Source organism: Maniola jurtina, chromosome 8, assembly GCF_905333055.1.
Source record: "Maniola jurtina chromosome 8, ilManJurt1.1, whole genome shotgun sequence".
NCBI lineage: Eukaryota > Metazoa > Arthropoda > Insecta > Lepidoptera > Nymphalidae > Maniola > Maniola jurtina.
This window is the reverse complement of record NC_060036.1, coordinates 2,797,914-2,817,267: the sequence shown is the minus strand read 5'-3', so window position 1 is coordinate 2,817,267 and position 19,354 is coordinate 2,797,914. Positions and strand designations below refer to the sequence as shown.

The 19,354-nt window shown below is 37.2% G+C and overlaps 2 protein-coding genes and 1 long non-coding RNA gene across 3 annotated transcripts; all 3 read left to right on the top strand.

Moving 5' to 3' along the window:
* Positions 1-2,714: 2,714 nt before the first annotated feature.
* On the top strand, positions 2,715-2,983 carry LOC123867515. The gene is made up of 3 exons (XR_006796432.1): positions 2,715-2,726; positions 2,841-2,852; positions 2,904-2,983. It is a non-coding gene; the product is annotated as an uncharacterized LOC123867515 (long non-coding RNA).
* Positions 2,984-3,145: 162 nt separating this feature from the next.
* On the top strand, positions 3,146-7,485 carry LOC123867514 (centrosomal protein 20). The gene is made up of 3 exons (XM_045909582.1): positions 3,146-3,483; positions 6,121-6,159; positions 6,979-7,485. Exons 1-3 carry the CDS (start codon positions 3,388-3,390, stop codon positions 7,276-7,278), a joined length of 435 nt encoding a protein of 144 aa, XP_045765538.1. The 5' UTR covers positions 3,146-3,387; the 3' UTR covers positions 7,279-7,485.
* Positions 7,486-13,919: 6,434 nt separating this feature from the next.
* Positions 13,920-16,483, top strand: LOC123867697 (DNA-binding transcriptional regulator BolA). The gene is made up of 3 exons (XM_045909877.1): positions 13,920-13,988; positions 15,693-15,821; positions 16,334-16,483. Exons 1-3 carry the CDS (start codon positions 13,920-13,922, stop codon positions 16,481-16,483), a joined length of 348 nt encoding a protein of 115 aa, XP_045765833.1.
* The last annotated feature ends 2,871 nt before the right edge of the window (positions 16,484-19,354 follow it).

Below are 19,354 nucleotides of genomic sequence, written 5' to 3'. Positions count from 1 at the left end.
CTTCATACATACATACACGTGTAGAAACAAAAATTATTTTTTACTTTTTTTAATCTTTTATACCATTTGTTATAAAACCCTAAACTATACGTGATTATACTTATTAATAGATTACAGATAGATTAATTTATTAATTTCGATTCTCGCATGAAGCTCTCTACGTGTTGCGTTTATATTATTTTATTTTACTAGATGATGCCCGCAGCTTCGGCCGCGAGGATTGGTCAGATCCCCTGCAGCATCAGGATTGAGGAGTTGGAATCCAAATTTTTTATGGAACAATGTTGCAAAGTTCCTCTATCGATTAAAAAAAATTAGGTCCGCTAATCGGTTCAGAAATTTCGGAGATATCAGAGCATAGGTAGAAAAACACAACTCCTCCATTTTTAAAGTCGGTTAAAAAAGTTGCCTATGTTATTCCTCGGTTAATCCTCTACTTATTTGTGAAAGTCCCGTCAAAATAGGTTCAGCCATTCCGAAGATTAGACCGTTCAAACAGACAGTCACTTCAATTTTATTTATTAGTAAGTAAGTATAGATGTTCTCAAGCAAGTTTTTTTGTTTCTTCCTTTTGTGTTGATTATTTCATGTTTTGTGTGTAATAAAGTTTTTATACATCTATCTATCTATCTATCTATCTATCTATCTATCTATCTATCAAGTGTATGGCCGGTGCTCTATGGTTAACACTCTTTTGAAATTAAATATATCTATTTCTATTGAACACAATTTAATATATCTAACTTAGAGTTTGTTAGTGTGATTAAGACGCCCGCCTTAGGATCAATGGAACAACTGCGGGAAACCTCGGAGCTATCTTTGAGATCACTTGGATTCGATCTGACTCATTTGTCCAGCTTTGCTAACACACTTTATACGGTCAGACACGATAAGCAATAGAAAACCTAGTGGTTAGGACGTCCGCCATCTATTAAGGAGGTTGGGGCTCGATTTTTCGTAGTTACGCGCATTTTGAACGATTAAATATATCATTTACTTTAACGGCGAAGGAAGACAACCTGAGGAGACCTAAACGCCTGAGAATTCTCCATAAGTAATGTTTTCAAAGGTGTGTGAAGTCTTGATAGACTTCACACACCTTTGAAAACATTGATTGATATCTACACTGGGTCAGCGTGGCAGACTATAGACTTATCCTTTTCATTCTGAGAGGAGACCTATGCTCAGTAGTGGGCCAGCGATTGATTGATTTTGATGAACGTTAACTTATGACGAAAGTCGTCAATGATTTTTTCCTACCCTGTACGTATGGTGCGGAAATGTGAACACTGACAGTTGGCCTCGTCCACAAATTAAAAGTTGGACTTCGTCTGTGGTGGCCTTTGCTGGCGCGCATGTTGTGACTTTTTGGAGTGTTTTTTTTTTGTTAAAACTAACTGGAAAGCGCTCTAAGGGGGTGCCGTGCGTATGTAGGCGAGCGCCGGTACAGACGGGGTCCATACTTGTATAGTTTAGCTAACTTGTTACAAATAACTACAAACTTTGACATTGGCTTATCATTTTAAAAGCCAGACGAGAGAGAAAAAAAAAAATTAAAAGTTGCTATATTAAACGCTCAGGGATAAAATTCGGAACGAGGCAATTCACAGAAAAACAAAAGCAAGAAAAGACCTAATGTTTCAAGTAATGGACGCATACAAGCTGATGGATTGGCTTGAACGTTAACTTAACGAGTTATCCGTGAGTCACAGATCTCTAGATCGTGGACGGAATGAGACAGAAACCTGAGGTGTTTGGTGTAGAACCAAAACCAAATATTGAATCAGCAATTCAACTAAATTATTTTTCAGGGGGGCTTCCATACATGAAAAAGAGGCGATGAAATGGCGATGGGTTGAGATGATGATTGTTGGTAAGTTTGATTTGAAAAACTCGTGTCGTTGTCGTAAACTGTAAAAGCCTTTCTACCAGAATGGATTGCACGTTAATACCGCAACATTTGTTACGAAGTGCAGCACTAGTGACTAGTGTCCTCTGGAAAAGGATAATATTTATTACCTAGTCTGATATTAGTGTTTTATATTATTGTTCTCAGGTTTTTGCTTTACTACAATTTTTCCGGATGACTAACTGACCTAGCTGACTTCACTTGACTGGTATTTAAACAGTGCATTATTGCAAAGACCATAACCCTTGCTTTTGGCTTTGCCGCAGTCGGGTAATAAGTAAACCTAAGCATTACACCGCTAGTTTCACTGTGATTGTGAAATACCGCCTCGTGAGCAATTTCACTGAATAGTTCAGGTGGAGCACGCGAATAATTTCCTTTGCTGCTTTCAATACAAAATTGTCTCTCAATTTTACAGCGCTTGTTTCCCTGTATCTTTAAATGATTGGCCACTTTACTTGAACACGTGGTCGATAAAAAGATTTCGCTGCAGGCTACAGATAGGTAGGTACGATCTACTACACGACCACTTCCAGAATGCGTTATACGACTAGGTATTACGAAATGACGTCACAGACCTTGAAAATCTATTCACGGAGAGAAGTTAATATACTTAGGTAGGTCTCTCTCTGTTACGTTACATTACAAATGTTAAAGATAAAAAGATATAGGTGAGTACTATCTAAGTAATGTTCCCTATGGCCGCGATTACATCTGTAAGTTTTACACACGTTATTTGCTAATGTAAACGTATTAATAAGAGTGCTTACATTAGACCGCAATTACACACGTAAGTTGTAAGTGAACACTCTTAAAAGTGTCATTTAGCTTGGTAAAATTGCTCTTAATGAATTACGTAAGTTTTTACATAAATTAAACTTACAGTTGCAATCGCGGCCTTAGTAAATTTGTCGTAAGTTAATCATGTAAGCTACTTACGTAAGTAAATTACATATCTATGGTAAATTCTTGTGTGAGTTTTACTGAGTACAAGTACATTTACTTTAGTTTTGTTGTCAATAAATTACGTAAGCTACTTACGTGAGTAAAACTTATAGGCGTAGCCGCGGCCTTAGACTAGGAAAAGTAATTAATAAAATTATTGTCCTTAATTTTTTTTGTAAATGAAACTATGGATGAAAGATTAATGAAATATTAATGAAATGTTAGAAAAAACTACTTAGAAGGACTATGGCAAAAATGTCAAAATTCAACCACTATGAACGACAATTAATTAACTGTAGATATTTTTGACTTTGATCATAGACTTTGATAAACTGAAAAAAGTCAATCTTAAGTCCGAGGCAATTTAAAAAATAACACAAGCAAGAGTTTATTTCTGAACAAGATTAAGAGCTTTGTAAAAGCAAGCGCCCCAAATTAGAACATCGTAGAAATAGATCGAATAACACTTTTTATTTGATACTTCATTAAAAAGACCTCTTCGCTTGGAAATAATCGAATTTGAATCCAAGAAAATGAACGAAAACCAAACGATTTCGGAGAAGGAACTATTGGACGCCCTAAAAAACCTTTTGAAAAAAACCGGTCATCTGAATAAATTTCAGGCAGAGGTACTTATACTTAACCTTTAATTGTGGGTGTGGGGTTTCAAAGACCCCTATTACCGAACTAGCTTATGCGCGCGACTTAGTCGTCCGCGTGAGCTACACAAATTTCAAACCCCTATTTTACCCCCTGAAGCGTTGAATTTACAAAAATTCTTTCTTAGCGAATGTCTACGTCGCAATGAGGAAAATCTGGAAGCCGTCCCTCATGCGATGAGAGACGACCTGCGGCCTACTGCCTACTGGGCCCACAACCCACAACCTTGAAAAGGTGGCGGGAAGTGGGTGGATTAGTAAGGCAGAGGACCGTTTGGCACGATATCCAAAAGACTCTGACTATGTGCAACAGTGGATGCATGCAGACTGACGTATGAGTAAATGGAGTGCGTATTTAATTTCATTCCAATCAGACTGTATACGTCAACTGTTGGACGTAGGTCTTTCCAAGAGTGCGCCACCAAATAACGGCTTTCCTCGTCCATCTGCTCCCCGCCACCTTCTTCAAGCCATCAGTCCAGCGGGCAGGAGTTCATCCTACACCGCGTTTGATGGTACGCGGTCTCCACTCCAGAACTCGTCTGTCCCATCGGCCGTCGGTTCTACGACAGAAATAACCTGCTTTTGAGTACCTTTAAAAACTAACCGAAAATAAATTGTTGCGATCACCAATAAAGATCCTAGTACACTTTGGCAAAAAACTGCACTGGGCAAATGTTCAGGGCCACTTAATGGTATAAATATTAGATACATTTACCGTTTGTGGCCAGGGTATTACCTATTTTGGTTTTCAAGGAAGAATCTAATGTATGGAACATTAGATTGCTAATAATTATTAAAGACCTAGTTCATTCCCGCGTAATGTAATTGTGTGCCGCGTGGACTACACAATTTTCATTTACCCCTATTTTACCCCTCAGGGGTTGAATTTTCAAAAATCCTTTCCTAGCGGATGTCTAGGTAATATATTAATCGCTATCTGTATGCCAAATTTCAGTCCGTCTAGTAGTTTAAGCTGTGCGTTGATAGATCAGTTAGTCAGTCAGTCAGTCAGTCAGCTTTTTCTTTAATATATTTAGATTATTCTCCCTGATTTAGAAGTGAGAGAGAGTGGGGTTCTCTCAAAGTCCAGTCAAGTTATTTGAATTTGAATGAACCTGTTTTTAGCAAAAATGACAAAATTTATTCACGACTGTAGTACTTAAACAAAGAAATAGAGGGCAGTAAAAAATCAAGTGGGCTGCAACGGGAGCAAAATAATAAAACGATGTCGTTTTAAAAATAAACTTGTAAACAAAAACCCATGAAATTGGTTTCATGGTTCCATGAAATTCCTACATCTTCGAAAAACCTAATTAGGTATATTATATTTAATAAATCGAAACCTACCTGATTATCATGGCCTGATTATATGGCCTCGGCCTATCTAAAGATGGCCAACGATCTCAGTGAGTTAGGACACGTTAGGGTCATGAAAACTTTGACATATTTTTTTTTTAATTTTGTATGGAAATTTTTGTAATTTTATTTCGTCATTAAACTTAAGCATTGTGTTTATCAGATCAAAGTAGCATGGGTACGTGTCGTCTTTATATACTAATTACCAAACACCCTGTATACTCGTAGGTACCAAGAAAATAAATTAAAGCAACAATCATACTGTTGGATAAAATTAAATTGTGTTTATTTAGGTACTAGGGACCCTAAAAATGACTTGCAAAAACAAAGCAGTAACTCTTCTCAATGAGTAATATTTTAAGGTGATAAGAACAAACTTGTGAGACGTTGCATTCCAAAATTGAGACAAAATACACGCTTAAAGATATATTTTGGCGCCACAGCAATGTATCTCAGAAAATCTTTGCAATAGTGTTAGAGATTTTCAAGAGTTGAGGGAAATTTTAAATTCGAATACCTTCTAAGCCGCCTAATTGAATTAAAAGTTTAATTTTTTAATCCTCATTTAGGATAGATGAAAGTGTAAAGCGCACCTTTGTATTTTTTACTCTGCAAGCTTAAATTAGAAAGCATGATTAAATTACAGGATTATTTTGTTGTGTTGAATAACTTTCCTTTTTTTCTTCATGAGTATCTTAGACGATGTTTTCATTTTCTTCATCTTTTCATACTTTTATGCAGGGTAGGTATATTCATAGAAAACAAAATCGATAAGTACAACTACTCTGTCTTGGTTTGTTCCGAATCCTTTAGCATTAGGCTACCTTTTGTCACGTTTATCGTAAACTAGCTGATGCCCAAGACATTTTAGGAAGGATTTGGTTGTGTTGTTTACAAACCCGTGAGGAATTTTTCATTTTCCAGGATAAAAAGTAGTCTATGTTTCTCTTCTGGTCTTAAACTATAATAAATTATAATCATGCAAAAAATCGCGTCAATCCATTCGCACGTTGCGAAGTGCAAACCAACAAACCAATAAAAAAGCAAAATTTAAAGATTCTCCCAATGCGTTCATTGGTAAATATAAGTAGGTATACTTATGAAGATAATACATATTTATTATACATTTAGTGTATCATAATAATTGTCCTAAAGTTTATGAGTATAATCTCTTGCCCCTCACCTACCGATCCTTTGAATTGAAGTCTGTTAATATGCGACAAGATAAAAATGTATTATTCTTTTCAGATACGTGCAAAGGTGACGGAAATTCTACAAGAAAGACAGGTAAGTATTTACCTTTAATTTAAGTTCAATGAGAGATAGTTTCTATGAGAATTGAATTCTATTCACTTAGGTACTCTAAAATTTACAGTACAAATTACTATTCAAATTCAAAATATTTTTATTCAATTAGACATTTACAAGTTTACAGCAAAAAATTACTCCTCACTAAAAATGGCCTAACTGTTGTGCTCTTTTAAACTGTATAATTTTCTGGTCTTGGGTAATTGTGTAGATTTGGTTTGTAAGAAATTTGTGTCGGCATGGTTTATTTACGCTCGTATTACAAACCTGTGATGCATTTATTCGCCCATTTTTTTATACAAATATCGAGCAAACAAGCCCATGTTAAAAATCAAATCAAAATCAAAATTTAGTTATTTCAAGTAGGACAACTAGTGTCTCGACCTCTGCTACGTCTGTGACTCTACGGGGTAGGAATAAACGTCTTCTACTGAGAAGAGCTAGCAAAAAACTCAGCAGTTACTCTTTTAAATCATAAAGTTACAATATGTGATAATACATCTAGGTACACCATGTTGTGGCAACTGAAAGCTCAGCTGGTTGCTTTCGCATCCTTGTCACTAAGGAAATCGTCAATTGTATACAGTAATAGCCTCGAATATTAAATAGTATATTAATTATAATATATTTCAAACATTCAATTCAATATTTGAATTTGTGTAATGACAAATATAAGAATTCTATTTTATAAAAGCAAAACCTCAGCTTTACAAACGATTTCTGTACTTTACGCAGTACCTAAGTACTGCTCAGTGTAATGTCCTGCCGTTGCTGAGGTCAAAAAATGACTTTTTCCAGGTATCTCAAAACCCCGACTTCCAAAGTCCTGGCGCACCAAAACCGACCAACGAAGTGCTACTGATCAACGAACTGATCAAGGAATATTTAGAATGGAACGGCTACCTGTACACCGCGACGGTGCTGACGTCAGAGGCCGCCATGCCCGCCGCGCAAAAGCCGCGCGCGGAGCTGTGCGCGGAGGTGGGCGTGAAGGACGACGACAAGTCTTCGGCACTGCCGCTGCTGGCCAACATCGTCGCCGCCTACACGGAGCGCATCAAACGCAAGATCAGCAAGAGCAAGAAGGACAGCGTCTAACTGATGTCCGCACCGAGTGCCTCCCGCACGTCCGCATCACATCCGTTTCACGTTGGTGCCTCCGCTTTATGACATTTTGGCCACATTCCTCGTGTCTAATTCGAACTAGGATCATCAATAAAATTGTACCTATCCTGTCGGCATCAGTTTCAAGTAAAGATTGAATAGGCATCTTCTAGGCAAGTGCGCTTTATCTCGGGCTGCATCATCACTAGCCAGCAGGTCGTCTATCTCTGTCTGTCAAGACCCGTCAAGGGAATCAAATCTTATAGAGTACTTCCCGTTGATCTAGATTCTAGAATCATGGCAGGTAGCAATGTCTTACCCATAGCACAAAAGAAAATCCAAAAATCGGGAATTTGTGGTAACATCACAAGAAAAATTTTTGTACAATGGTATGGTACGGAACCCTTTTTGTACGAGTCCGTTAAATTTTCCAATAAAACCCTTACCTTATTAATGATCCTTCTTTATTATCTGGGGGTTTTCCACGCATGAGATAATACCCAGTATTTAGTATGGCGTATTTTGTAAGTAGTAATCTAACAGTATAGAAATAATTAAAACTTAGGTATAATAAAACTGTAAGGCCTCATTTACACGAGAGCTTTTTTAACGTTCGTTAAAGAAGCGTCTAAATAGAACAAAATAATATATATTCTCAAGTATCTGTTTACAAGTGAAAAAACGTTGACGTGTGAACATTACTTGAGAATACGTATTTTGTTCTATATTAACTGGACGATATTTCTGTACATTAATACTTTGAAAACAATATTTTAAAAATTTTAATCGGAGGAAACATTATCGATGTAGACACAAAAACATTTTTTTTAGGGTTCCCTACCTCAAAAGGAAAAACGGAACCCTTATAGGATCACTTTGTTGTCCGTCTGTCTCTATGTCTGTCTGTCTGTCTGTCTGTTTGTCTGTCTATTCGTCCGTCAGACCGTCCGTCCGCCCGTCGTGTCCGTCAAGAAACCTATGTAGGGTACTTCCCGTTGATCTAGAATCATGAAACCCTATTGATACGGTCGAGCACACAGAAACAGCTCCCGTACAAACGAAAACACGAATAATAATGTCCAATAATAAACTCTTGAAAGTAAATCTTCCCAAATTAGAACTTTCGAGTTCACAGCACAAATAAGATATTTTTCTTGTCAAAAATCATCAAAAAGGTCCTCAACGTAAGAAAACACGTATGTCGTATACGGAATAAAATCTTCGCTGACTTTCACAAAAATACGGAATCATAACAATATGTCAGATTACGTAAAATTATATTAAATATAATTATATTATAATACGTTTACTATAGATTAATCTATAGGTGCAAAGATAAACCTACTTACTTATGGCCCACGGATGCAAAGCTGGGCAAATCAGATAGTATGGAACACTGCTTTAATGAAAAAGCAGCGGCGTCGCGTCGTTATGAAATATTCCTGTAGATTTATGTAGCTACTACCCGAGATCATTATACTATCTAGATTCTAGATCATAATATGAACCAGCCCGCGCTGAACAGCCTCTGTAACCCTTTTGATAAATTATTAATTTCATGTATTATGTGCATTATTCTGTTGTAATTATTATTATTGACTAGCCGATGCCCGCGACTTCGTTCACGTGGATGTAGTTTTTTAAAAATCCCGTGGGAACTCTTTGATTTTCCGGGATAAAAAGTAGCCTATGTGCTAATCCAGAGTATAATCTATCTACATTCTAAATTTCAGCCCAATCCGTCTAGTAGTTTTAGCGTGAAGGAGTAACAAACATACACACACACACACACACACACACACACACACACACATACAGTGTGATATTTTACCTTGATAAAATATCAAAAATACTAACCAGGTTTTAACACTAACCCTGAGTTTTGATAAATCGCAGCAGCACCTACATATCTTACTTTTATTTTATCGGTATTTTATTTTATTTTTACCGCATTTCATTCCCTGCATTCATTGGTTACACGTTTATGTATTACTTAATATGTACCTACTTTGTATTTGTATGTATTTATAGTGACTATTATGGCCAGCGGACCTCTCTCTCCTGTTGACCCCATAAGTAGGTACCTAAAGCGGTAAAGCTTCTAGGTTAAGCAAAACGCTGTCCGTAGATTCGAAACAGAAAAGTAGAAATTCCTCACTCAACGAAACACCTCGTTTGTGAAACAGATCTTAACCCGGAATCTATGAATGGCGTTCTCTGCCGCTTTCTATGCATATTTTATACACGAGTCTTTTGTTTGATTGAATACCTACCCTACCACAAAGTTCGGCTGAAAATATTCACTTTCGTTCGTCAGACATACTCGTACCTACTGTGAGCTATATAAAGTTAAGACATTTTTTACCATACACTAGGTGTTATATAGCTAGGAGGTTTAAATAGATACGTAGAGATCGTTGCCCCAAAATCAATGTTATTTTTTGCAATAAATCGCGTAGCAAAACGGAAGTACGGATAGAGCAGCGATACAGGTGTTGTCGAAATTCGTTTTTGTGATTGCGTTTGAAATAAATCCTTTTGTAGCTTTGTTTGTTTACCGGCGATAGTGCTGGTATTTGGCTGGTGTGGATATTATGCATTCTATGACATATTCTATATTCGCCTAACTAGCAGATGCTCGCGAATTGATCTGGAAATTAGTTTTCAGGGTTTCGTCTTCCAAAGAAAAAGAACCTTTTTTCTGCCTGTCAAGACCGGTCAAGGAAATTAAATATGGCACTTCTGACCTAGAATCATGAAAATTGGTAGGTGGTTGGTAGACCATTTTTGTGACGGGGGCTATCTCAAAAACTAAACTAGTTAGGAATATAGTGGAGTCAATAAAGCAATAAAATAACCATTCTTAGGAAGTCCTCGGAATCAGCTCCGATTTTGATGATTATTTTTTTTACTTTAGTTTTACTTTAGATTAAGTATTTAAAATCAGAAACGTTTTGAAGCGGGGATTTTTTTTTTATATTTTTTAATCCTTTATATGTATGACATTTATAATATATGAACTCCAGTAAAATGTTACCTTTTCTTTGAGAGGTTGCAGAGGAGGTCAAATGCTATCAAATGACCTCTAAGCACCTATGGGCAAAAAGGGCCCGTTTTTGATTTATTGATCTTTGAAGAAATTGTTTCTTTAAAAATTTATTTAACAAAAGTAACATATAGTGCCAACTTTTTATTAAGTTTCTAAGTGGCAGACATCTTAATTAATAATTGTGAGTACTAAAATAAGAATAATCCACTTCTCCACTTAGGGCTCTGAAACTGGACCAGGGTCATAATTTCTATTAGGTTCATCATCATCATCATCATCATCGTCAGCCTGTGGACGTCCACTGTTGGACATGGGCCTTCCCTAAAGAGCGCCACCACACTTTTACTATTCTAATTTATAATTTATATATATAGTCTAAATACTTTTTCTATTAGGTTACTTTGAAAAAATTCTGTGTTCCAAAAAATCACTGAAATTAATTTTGGCCTGCAGATTATCTCTTATTCTACATATTCTCAGCTATCTAATAACATACGAAACTCTATAATAAATTGTACAACGGTTTTTTTTTAAATTCTTATTTTCAAAGCTGGTCTCATAGGATCCGCAATACCTACCTATTATACTACTTGATCCAATTTTCACGTAGGCGACGCCAACAAAAGCTATTAATTTCTAGAAAATATAAAAACAATGTTATCAGTATGAAATCGTCTTTAAAACAGCACCGTTGTTCATAACAAAGGATTGTTTTTCCTATTCCCGTCGGCGGGCCCGCGCGGCTGGTTACGGTTATTGCGCTGCAATGAACATCATTCCGCCTGCATTACACCGCCGCGCCGATAGCTGCTAAAAGCGTGCCGTCACGGAAGCTCTGCTGAAATGCATTGCAGATATATGACAACAGACAACAATACGGAGTTATTCGCATTAGAATAGAATTAGAAACTTCTGCCTCCGACAGCCTCTCTGATGCAGTGGTGAGCGCTGTTGTCTTACAAGAAATTCGGAATTCGATGCCCGGCAGGGGCAATTTGCGAATTTACTTATAATCTCTAAATCGCTCTGGTGGAGAACCAGAGTGATTTAGATGGATGTAAAACTAAACGAATAATACCTAACAGTTTTAATTTACAAATTATGAAAATTTAATTTTGATACTAAGTACAAAAAAAAATTAATATAATAATATTATGTAAAGCGAATCGGAACGTCCACCGCTTTTTGACATGTTGTCTGTCTACTATGGTCTGCGGAACGTTTTTTTTGTGAGTGTTATTGTTACAATTATTTTCCTCGTTTTAATGATAGTAAACCATTCTATAGATAATCATTTGTGTATAAGTTACCAATCAACTTACATAACATATAAAATAAACCACTTTTGATTTAGTTTAGTTTTAAGTTTTCTTTTCTCTTCTGTCCGTCCGTCCGTCCATCGTGTCTGTCAAGAAAACCGATAGGGTAGGTACTTACAGTTGACCTAGAAACATGAAATTTGGCAGGTAGGTAGTTTTTATAGCACAAGTAAAGGAATAAATGCGAAAACCGCGAATTTGTGGTTACATCACAGAAAATTTAAAATGTGTTTTAATTTTCAAATTAAGATAACGATACCAAGTGGGGTATCGTATGAAAGAGCTTTACCTGTATATTCTAAAACGGATTTTTATTTATTTTTATGCATGCCTAATAGTTTTTGATTTATCGTGCAAAATGTAGGAAAAAAATACACGATTACGGAACCCTCATTGCGTGAGTCTGACTCCCATTTGGGCGGGTTTTTTTACTAGACTACCTACCACTTATCGCCGTTTAGAGGTCTAGATACTTCCAAAATCTTAAGCAACTTACCAGACGATCCAACTTAGTCCCGCTGCTGGTCTAAATTCGCCGGACCATAATATTCGATCGTCTTTTAGGTGCCTACTGCCTACGCGACGGTTAATTATATTAGAGGGCAAAGAAGATTAACTACCTACTGTAAGTTATTACCTCAAAACAATCGCGTATAAAAGACGTCCCGTCCCGAATTCGCGTTAGTATAAGTAGGTAAGTACATTTAATTAACATCCACTAAGAGTTGCCATTAAATTAATTCCCTTCCAAACGTGTTAACAATTTGCAAATTTATTCAAACTGAGTGCTTCCCTGTGTTCAAAATTGTACCTACTTAATTCGTATAACCTATTTTCGTTGGCGAGATGCTCTAAAAATTTACATTGCACGTTATTATAATGTTCTTTATAGGTACTCTTTCAATTTCTTATGGCTTGAATAAAATTGTCATAATTTTATCATCATTAACATTAGAGGACTAGTTTGCGTACCAGTCCGTTTCTATTGTCTTTCCTTTCTCCATGGGTTGCCGGGTAGAAATCGCTATAAACGATAAGACCGCCTTTGTGCGCTGTGAAATTCAGTTTTTAGTTAGGGTTCCGTACCCAAAGGGTAAAAACGGACCCTTATTTATATCACTCTTCTGTCTGTCCGTCTGTCCGTCCGCGTGTCACAGGTCTCTAGCTCGTAAGCAAAACTAGTTACAAACCTGAAATTTTGGTATTTGGTATAGAACGTTGACCCAAAACCAAATATTGATTTAGAGATTCAATTCTTTTTCAGGGGTCCTCCCATATATGAAAAAGGAGGTGGAAAATGGTAGAGTGTATCTTAAGCAAAATAATATTTTTACGGCGAGGGCGCTTTTTTGAATCCAGAGCGAAGTGAGGGATGGCAGAGTAGAATCCCGAGCGTAGCGAGGGATTCAGACTCAGAGGCATCCTTAATCAAAATGGTATGACTGGGTATGACCAACTGAAGCACTCCAATTTGTGCCAGTTCTAAGATACTACACTATTGGCTAAAATGGCCGCCGATAAGAAAATGGAAACAGCTAATTCATTCGAGACTGGGATCTTGCCAGGATGACGATCTTCAGTGATCAAAGAACGAGCAGAGAGAGAGATATCAATCAGCATAATCTATTAAATTAAAGTTATTTAACCATAATATTTTGCGTAAGTATCTACCTCTTACTTACCTATTAGTTCGCGACCATCGATGTACGCGACAGGTTGATATGGTAATCGGCCAACGGGGTGGGGATGCCTCCGCCCAACGGTGGCGTAGACCTGCCGCGATCTATTACTAATACACATTAATTAATTAAAGTTGTATAAGGACCATCTTTCATCATAATAATAGGTAAGTAGGTACCTACATACATATAAAAGTAAAGTCGATTAAACTTTTGGAATGGAGTGTAAACGAAATCGCTCCAGCTGAAATGAATGAATCTTTTCTTGCTTTGAGTCTGTGCTTTGAGTATTCGCGGTGTCTGTGACAACTGACAACCATTGATGTCGAAACCACCCAACTCAATCCATTCGTCGGGGATATCACCTATCTTTGAATTTCCACCGTTTAATATCCTAGATGCATTTGCAGATTACATAGGTGTAGGTACTTATACGTATTATAGGCACTACCTTACTTACTTACTATTCAGGGTTGCGTATCTACAGAGAAAAAAACGAACCCTTATGGGATTACTTTTTGTCTTCTTGTCTGCCTGTACGTATGACCCGTCAAAAACCTTTAGGGTAAGCAGTGCATTTATGCCTCTATGACCAGTACTCCACTAGCTGGAAATAGCCACACGCCACACATCTTGCGCCGCCGCGCGCCGGACTGTGTAAGAATCGTGTCGAAAAGTGGGTCTTCCAACGCTGTGCTTTATGGTTCGAGGTTGCAATTCTAGCACAGAATAGGTAGGCACGCTACTAATTAATATTATGCTACTCCTCTCTCTAGTATTACTTATTACTAAATCGGGCAGCAAAAATATTGGAAACTATAAATATAAAGAATATTATTTGGTCGGGCAATAAATCAAAGGAATGGGATAAATCCAAGATAAATCGCAAAGTCTGATCCAATGGAAAATCAATCCATCAAACACGATAAAAAATGTCGGGGAAACTTAATATTGGTTTATGGCTCGGAAGGATTTGTCATAATAATATTTTGTCGTATAGAATTTTATCTGAGTATGGTTGAATACAATCGTTTTTAGGGACCGTAGTTAAAGAAAGAACCCTTAGAGCCTGTTCACACGATGCGTTGCGGGTCGCACCGCAATCATTTCGCCGCATCGGCAATCACTCGACGCGTTGCGGTGCCTTAAGGTGGAAGCGACGGGCCTTGACGGGGAAAGGTCCAGTTTAAGAAATAAATTAAAGTATCGACTATTCTCACAAATTAGTCGATACTTTAATTTATTTCTTAAACTAGACCTTTTCAAGTAAAGATTTTTATATAAACCTGAGAGGATGATATTGCCACTGTCGCAAATAAAATAACAATAAGCCTACGTTGTCGTATTAGTTTACAAATTGCGAAAAACCAAATTAAATTTGAATTTCGCGGGCAGGCCGGTCTCATGACCCCTAATCAAATAGCTGGCTTCAATACAAACGAGTACTGTCTGAGATAAAATATTTCTAAAGTTTCCGAGATATGTAGATAGTTTTAAGCTATCAAAGTTGTACTGGTGGCTAGACTGCCGTATTGATGACACTACCAGTGGAACTTTGTAAGCTTAAAACCCCTTATAGCTATCAGCAACACCTAATTACACAAAATATACCGAATTTACTCAATAATTGAGTAAATTCGGCTTAATTTTTGTAATCGCATCCGGGGTACTTAGGATGCATCCTAAAAACCCCCGCCATTATTCAATGTTACCCGTTCGTACAGTACATACCTACATGTGCGCTACATTTTATTTTTCAAAAAACTATATTTTGTTGTTGTTATTTTCGCTAGTGCCACCATAGTGCCACCACCACCACGGCACAATTGCCTTCACCAAGATGTCGCGTAGCTTGAAAAAAAACACGAAGAAGGTGGCCCAGTTTTCCCATTTTAGAACGATTGTTTTGGTTGTCAACGTCACTGTCGAAAACCAACTGTTGACATTGACAGTGTCAATGTCAAGAGCTGTCAACTGTCTTCCTTGGTTTTCATAATTTGTCAGTGTCAATCTGACACTGTCGGTGTCAAGTCATAATTTGTCAGTGTCAATTTGACACTAATTGACACTGACAAATTATGAACAAAATTAAAAAAACTTGTAGAATAAAAATTATTGTATCTAATAAGTAATAATATTTACTACGTCTTTTACAAACGTAATTTGTTTATTTAATAATAATTTATGCAGCTTTTAATCCACTTAGGTGATTAATTTGCATTGGTTTAAGGTTATTTTTAATTATTTTACCGCTCTTCACCGCTCTTATAATTTGTTGATTTGTATTGTTTAGGTAGCGTTTCAAGACAAATGAGTGCCGCAACGGGAATAATAGCATGTTCTATTCGTAATAAACTACAGAATGCGTTACAAGCGAAGCATATGGAAGTGATAAACGAGTCTTACATGCACAATGTACCGAAAGGCGCCGAAACACATTTCAAAGTAGTTGTGGTGTCCGATCAGTTCGATGGATTACCCCTAATTAAGGTAGGTACTATTCGTATTATTATTTCTATTCCACTATGATCACTATGAGCTTGTGTCACCTCAGAATGAAAAGGTCTTTGACGTAGTCTACCATGCTGGGCAAGTGCAGATTGGTAGACTTCACATTTTTGAACATTTTCACACAAGCTGACTTGCAGACTAGGGCACATTTGGGACCCTCATAGTTTTAAGTTTACATAATGATGTGAACTGAGGTGATAATAATAAGTTATCATGATTTACCTTACAAATTCATGATGTTTTCCTTCACTTTTAAAGCAAGTGATGTTTAATTGCTTACAATGAACATAAATCTGAAAAGCTACAGGTGCATGTCCATTGTCCGTGATCATACCTCGGACCACATCAATAGGCGGCTGACTTGTTTACTAGGCTGTCACCACCCTTTTTGTCCATTATAATATCCTGCTCAGACCCCTATCTCCTCTTACCTTCCTTGGATCCTCATCCAGCTGATTGAGGAATGATGCCACTTTCAATTCAAATTCCAGAGACATCGGATGGTGAATGACATCTTAAAGGACGAATTACAAAATGGAGTCCATGCTTTATCCATAGTGGCAAAGACTCCGCAACAGTGGGAGACTAGTGATAAAATTGTGGAGAGCAGTCCCAACTGTAGAGGAGGCTTTGGGAAATAAAGTTTAGTTTTAAAGATGTCAGTGCCTTTGCATGTGGCGACACTTTTACGCACGTTCGGCAAACTGCGTTGTAAGTGTCATCATCATCAACCCATCACCAGCCCATAGCTGAGCATTACTGAGCACAGTTCTCCTCTCAGAAAGAAAACAGTGAGAAAACCTACATGCTTGAAAGTACTCTGTAATATTCTCAAAAGTGTGTAAAGCACTTTTGAGAATACTGCTACTGAGAATACTTTCGCACTGCCAAGGGTCACTGGTAGATATCTCTTATAGAGTTAAGTGCTTCCCTGTCCACTTTTTCTTTCCTTTTATTTATATTGTTACAACTTTCTGGTACAAATAAAAATAAAATAAAAATAAAAATAAAGTCTGCCAATAAGGCAGAATATGGCCAAAACCTTTCTCACTCTGAAAAGAGATCCGTGTTCAGTAGTGAGCTGGCGATGGGTTGATTATGATCATGATAAAATATATAATATGGCGAGTTCTATTTCGTTTTTGTAGAAAGCTTGATAGCCTATCAACAATCTTGTTAAAAATAAAACCTTTGTTCTGTTCTCATGTGTTTTATTGTACTTATATAAACACCAATTTTATCACCTAAGTTCAATCAATAAATTACATTGACATTGAAGAAATACATTTGATTCTTAGATTTTGTTATACCCACATAATACATGCAGAATGCCTAAAACATGTGCTTTGTTCTTATGATGCCGTAAAGCTCTCCAAACAGGGAGACCTAGAGATTTTCCAGTTTCCAAATCTCTTCGATTTTGTTCTTGTTTAGTAAATTTTTTGAACTTTTGCATGTCTCTCAGGTAAAATCTACCTTTCAGGTCCAAAATGTTGAATTTTGAATATGCAAAATGATGAATTTCAATTTCCAAAATGTTGAATTCCAAAATAAAACAGAATCCTCGCTATGCTCAGGATTGAACATCTTTTTAACCTTAGCATCCTTTGCTGGCTTGGAATTCAATACAAACTCTTGGGACAAAATAACAACTTTGCAGCCTTGCATAACAAATATCTAGGTATTTTTTGTTACACCCCCTTTTAGATATTAGTTTAGTCGCCTCAAACCGATTCTTGTATTTTTAGGATTCAACATTTTTCAAATTGAACATTATAAGAATTCAACATTTTGGGCTTGAAGGAAACCTTCAAAGGGAATGCTGGTAGAAGTCCGAAATTAACGGTAATATTATTACAGAACAGTTACGAATTTTAATCACTAAGGGCGAGGCCACAACACTGCGGTGCGACATCGCATCGCAAAAACGATACCGCAGCGCAATGCGATGTGTTGACGCAACGCAAAAATTTCATCGCTTACGGCATCGTACGACAAAACTTTGACCATCAATTTCTAGTGAGCCATGGACCGCACTACACGTATCCTAGTTCTACTGGCGTTAAGACGCATCAAGAACAGAAAAGAAAGTACTTGGAGCAAAATCTGAAAAGACAGTGACTGAACGGGAATAAGTCGTCGCATCGCAAGTTTGTACGGTGTACCACCGCAACGGAAAGCACAGTGCATTGCGTCGTAGATTTTAGGACCCGACGTCGCATTGCAGTATTGTGGGCTCAGCCGAAGGCCTGCACAGACGAGGAACTATTGTCCACTGAGGACAGAGTCCCTCATCTTTCGCTGTTGCTGTCGTACCGTGTTTAGCCGTATTATTGTCATTTTGTCCTCTGCGGACTAAATTCCCTCGTCTGCGCAGGCAGTAAGACTCGCTTAAACTTAGGATCTTAGATAGTACTGGAAAATCCTAGGATTCACGTAGTTCGGACTTTTACAGTAGCACTTATATTTAAAATATAATGGGTAAAATTCATAGATGCCAAATCTTTATGTAGGTAACAATATGTCGTTTGTACATCATGAAACTACAAGGACTATTTTCGCTTACAAGACCTACATACATTATAATATTGTAAAATTCTTATATTATCCCAAATCTTTTTAATATAACACCTATCATAAAATTGCTATACCACATTTAAGTTAAATATCGTTTGCACATCATGAAACTACAAAGTATATTTCCGTTTAAAATACCTACATACATATTTATAACTTAGTCTTAGTAAAAATTTGATTTACTTCTGAATTTTGATTTTGAATCTACTTAGATTCAAAAATGGTAAAGCAACTTTATACATAACATGTTTTTTATAATATAATGAGACTAGATACAAAGTATCTAATTAATTACAATACTAACAATATATATTATACTGATTGGTTTATTAAAAACTAGCTTATGCCCACGACTTCGTCCGCGTGGACTACACAAATTTCAAACCCCTATTTTACCCCATTAGAGCAGCACCAACGATACTACACACTAGACTTGTCACTCCAATAAAAAACAGGTTTGAATATTTTTGTACAGAGCCGGCCCGGCTCTGTACAAAAATATGCCTACATAGTTACAAGTTGCGCCATTTTCTTTTCTTTTTGTTCAGAACAACCATTCCATATGTTCCATAATCGAATGCACAGCACAAATCACTGTCCACTCCAGTCCACAGTTCAAGTGTTTAGACACCGCCGGCCGGTGTTAGTTGTATCAGAGGTTGAACGTGTCCAGCCGCAGCTTGCCCTCGTTCTCGGTGAGGCACAGAGTTCCATATATCTAATCGAATGCACAGCACGAATCACTGTCCACTCCAGTCCGCCCATGTTTAGACACCGCCGGCCGGTGTTAGTTGTATCAGAGGTTGAACGTGTCCAGCCGCAGCTTGCCCTCGTTCTCGGTGAGGCACAGAGTTCCATATATCTAATCGAATGCACAGCACGAATCACTGTCCACTCCAGTCCGCCCATGTTTAGACACCGCCGGCCGGTGTTAG

Coding starts and splice junctions, on each gene's coding strand:
- LOC123867697 (XM_045909877.1), top strand. CDS start 13,920: ATGACCAGTACTCCACTAGCTGGAAATAGCCACACGCCACACATCTTG. Junction 13,989..15,692: donor GCCGCCGCGCGCCGGACTGT/GTAAGAATCGTG, acceptor AATAAACTACAG/AATGCGTTACAAGCGAAGCA. Junction 15,822..16,333: donor ATGGATTACCCCTAATTAAG/GTAGGTACTATT, acceptor TTCAAATTCCAG/AGACATCGGATGGTGAATGA.
- LOC123867514 (XM_045909582.1), top strand. CDS start 3,388: ATGAACGAAAACCAAACGATTTCGGAGAAGGAACTATTGGACGCCCTA. Junction 3,484..6,120: donor TGAATAAATTTCAGGCAGAG/GTACTTATACTT, acceptor TATTCTTTTCAG/ATACGTGCAAAGGTGACGGA. Junction 6,160..6,978: donor AAATTCTACAAGAAAGACAG/GTAAGTATTTAC, acceptor GACTTTTTCCAG/GTATCTCAAAACCCCGACTT.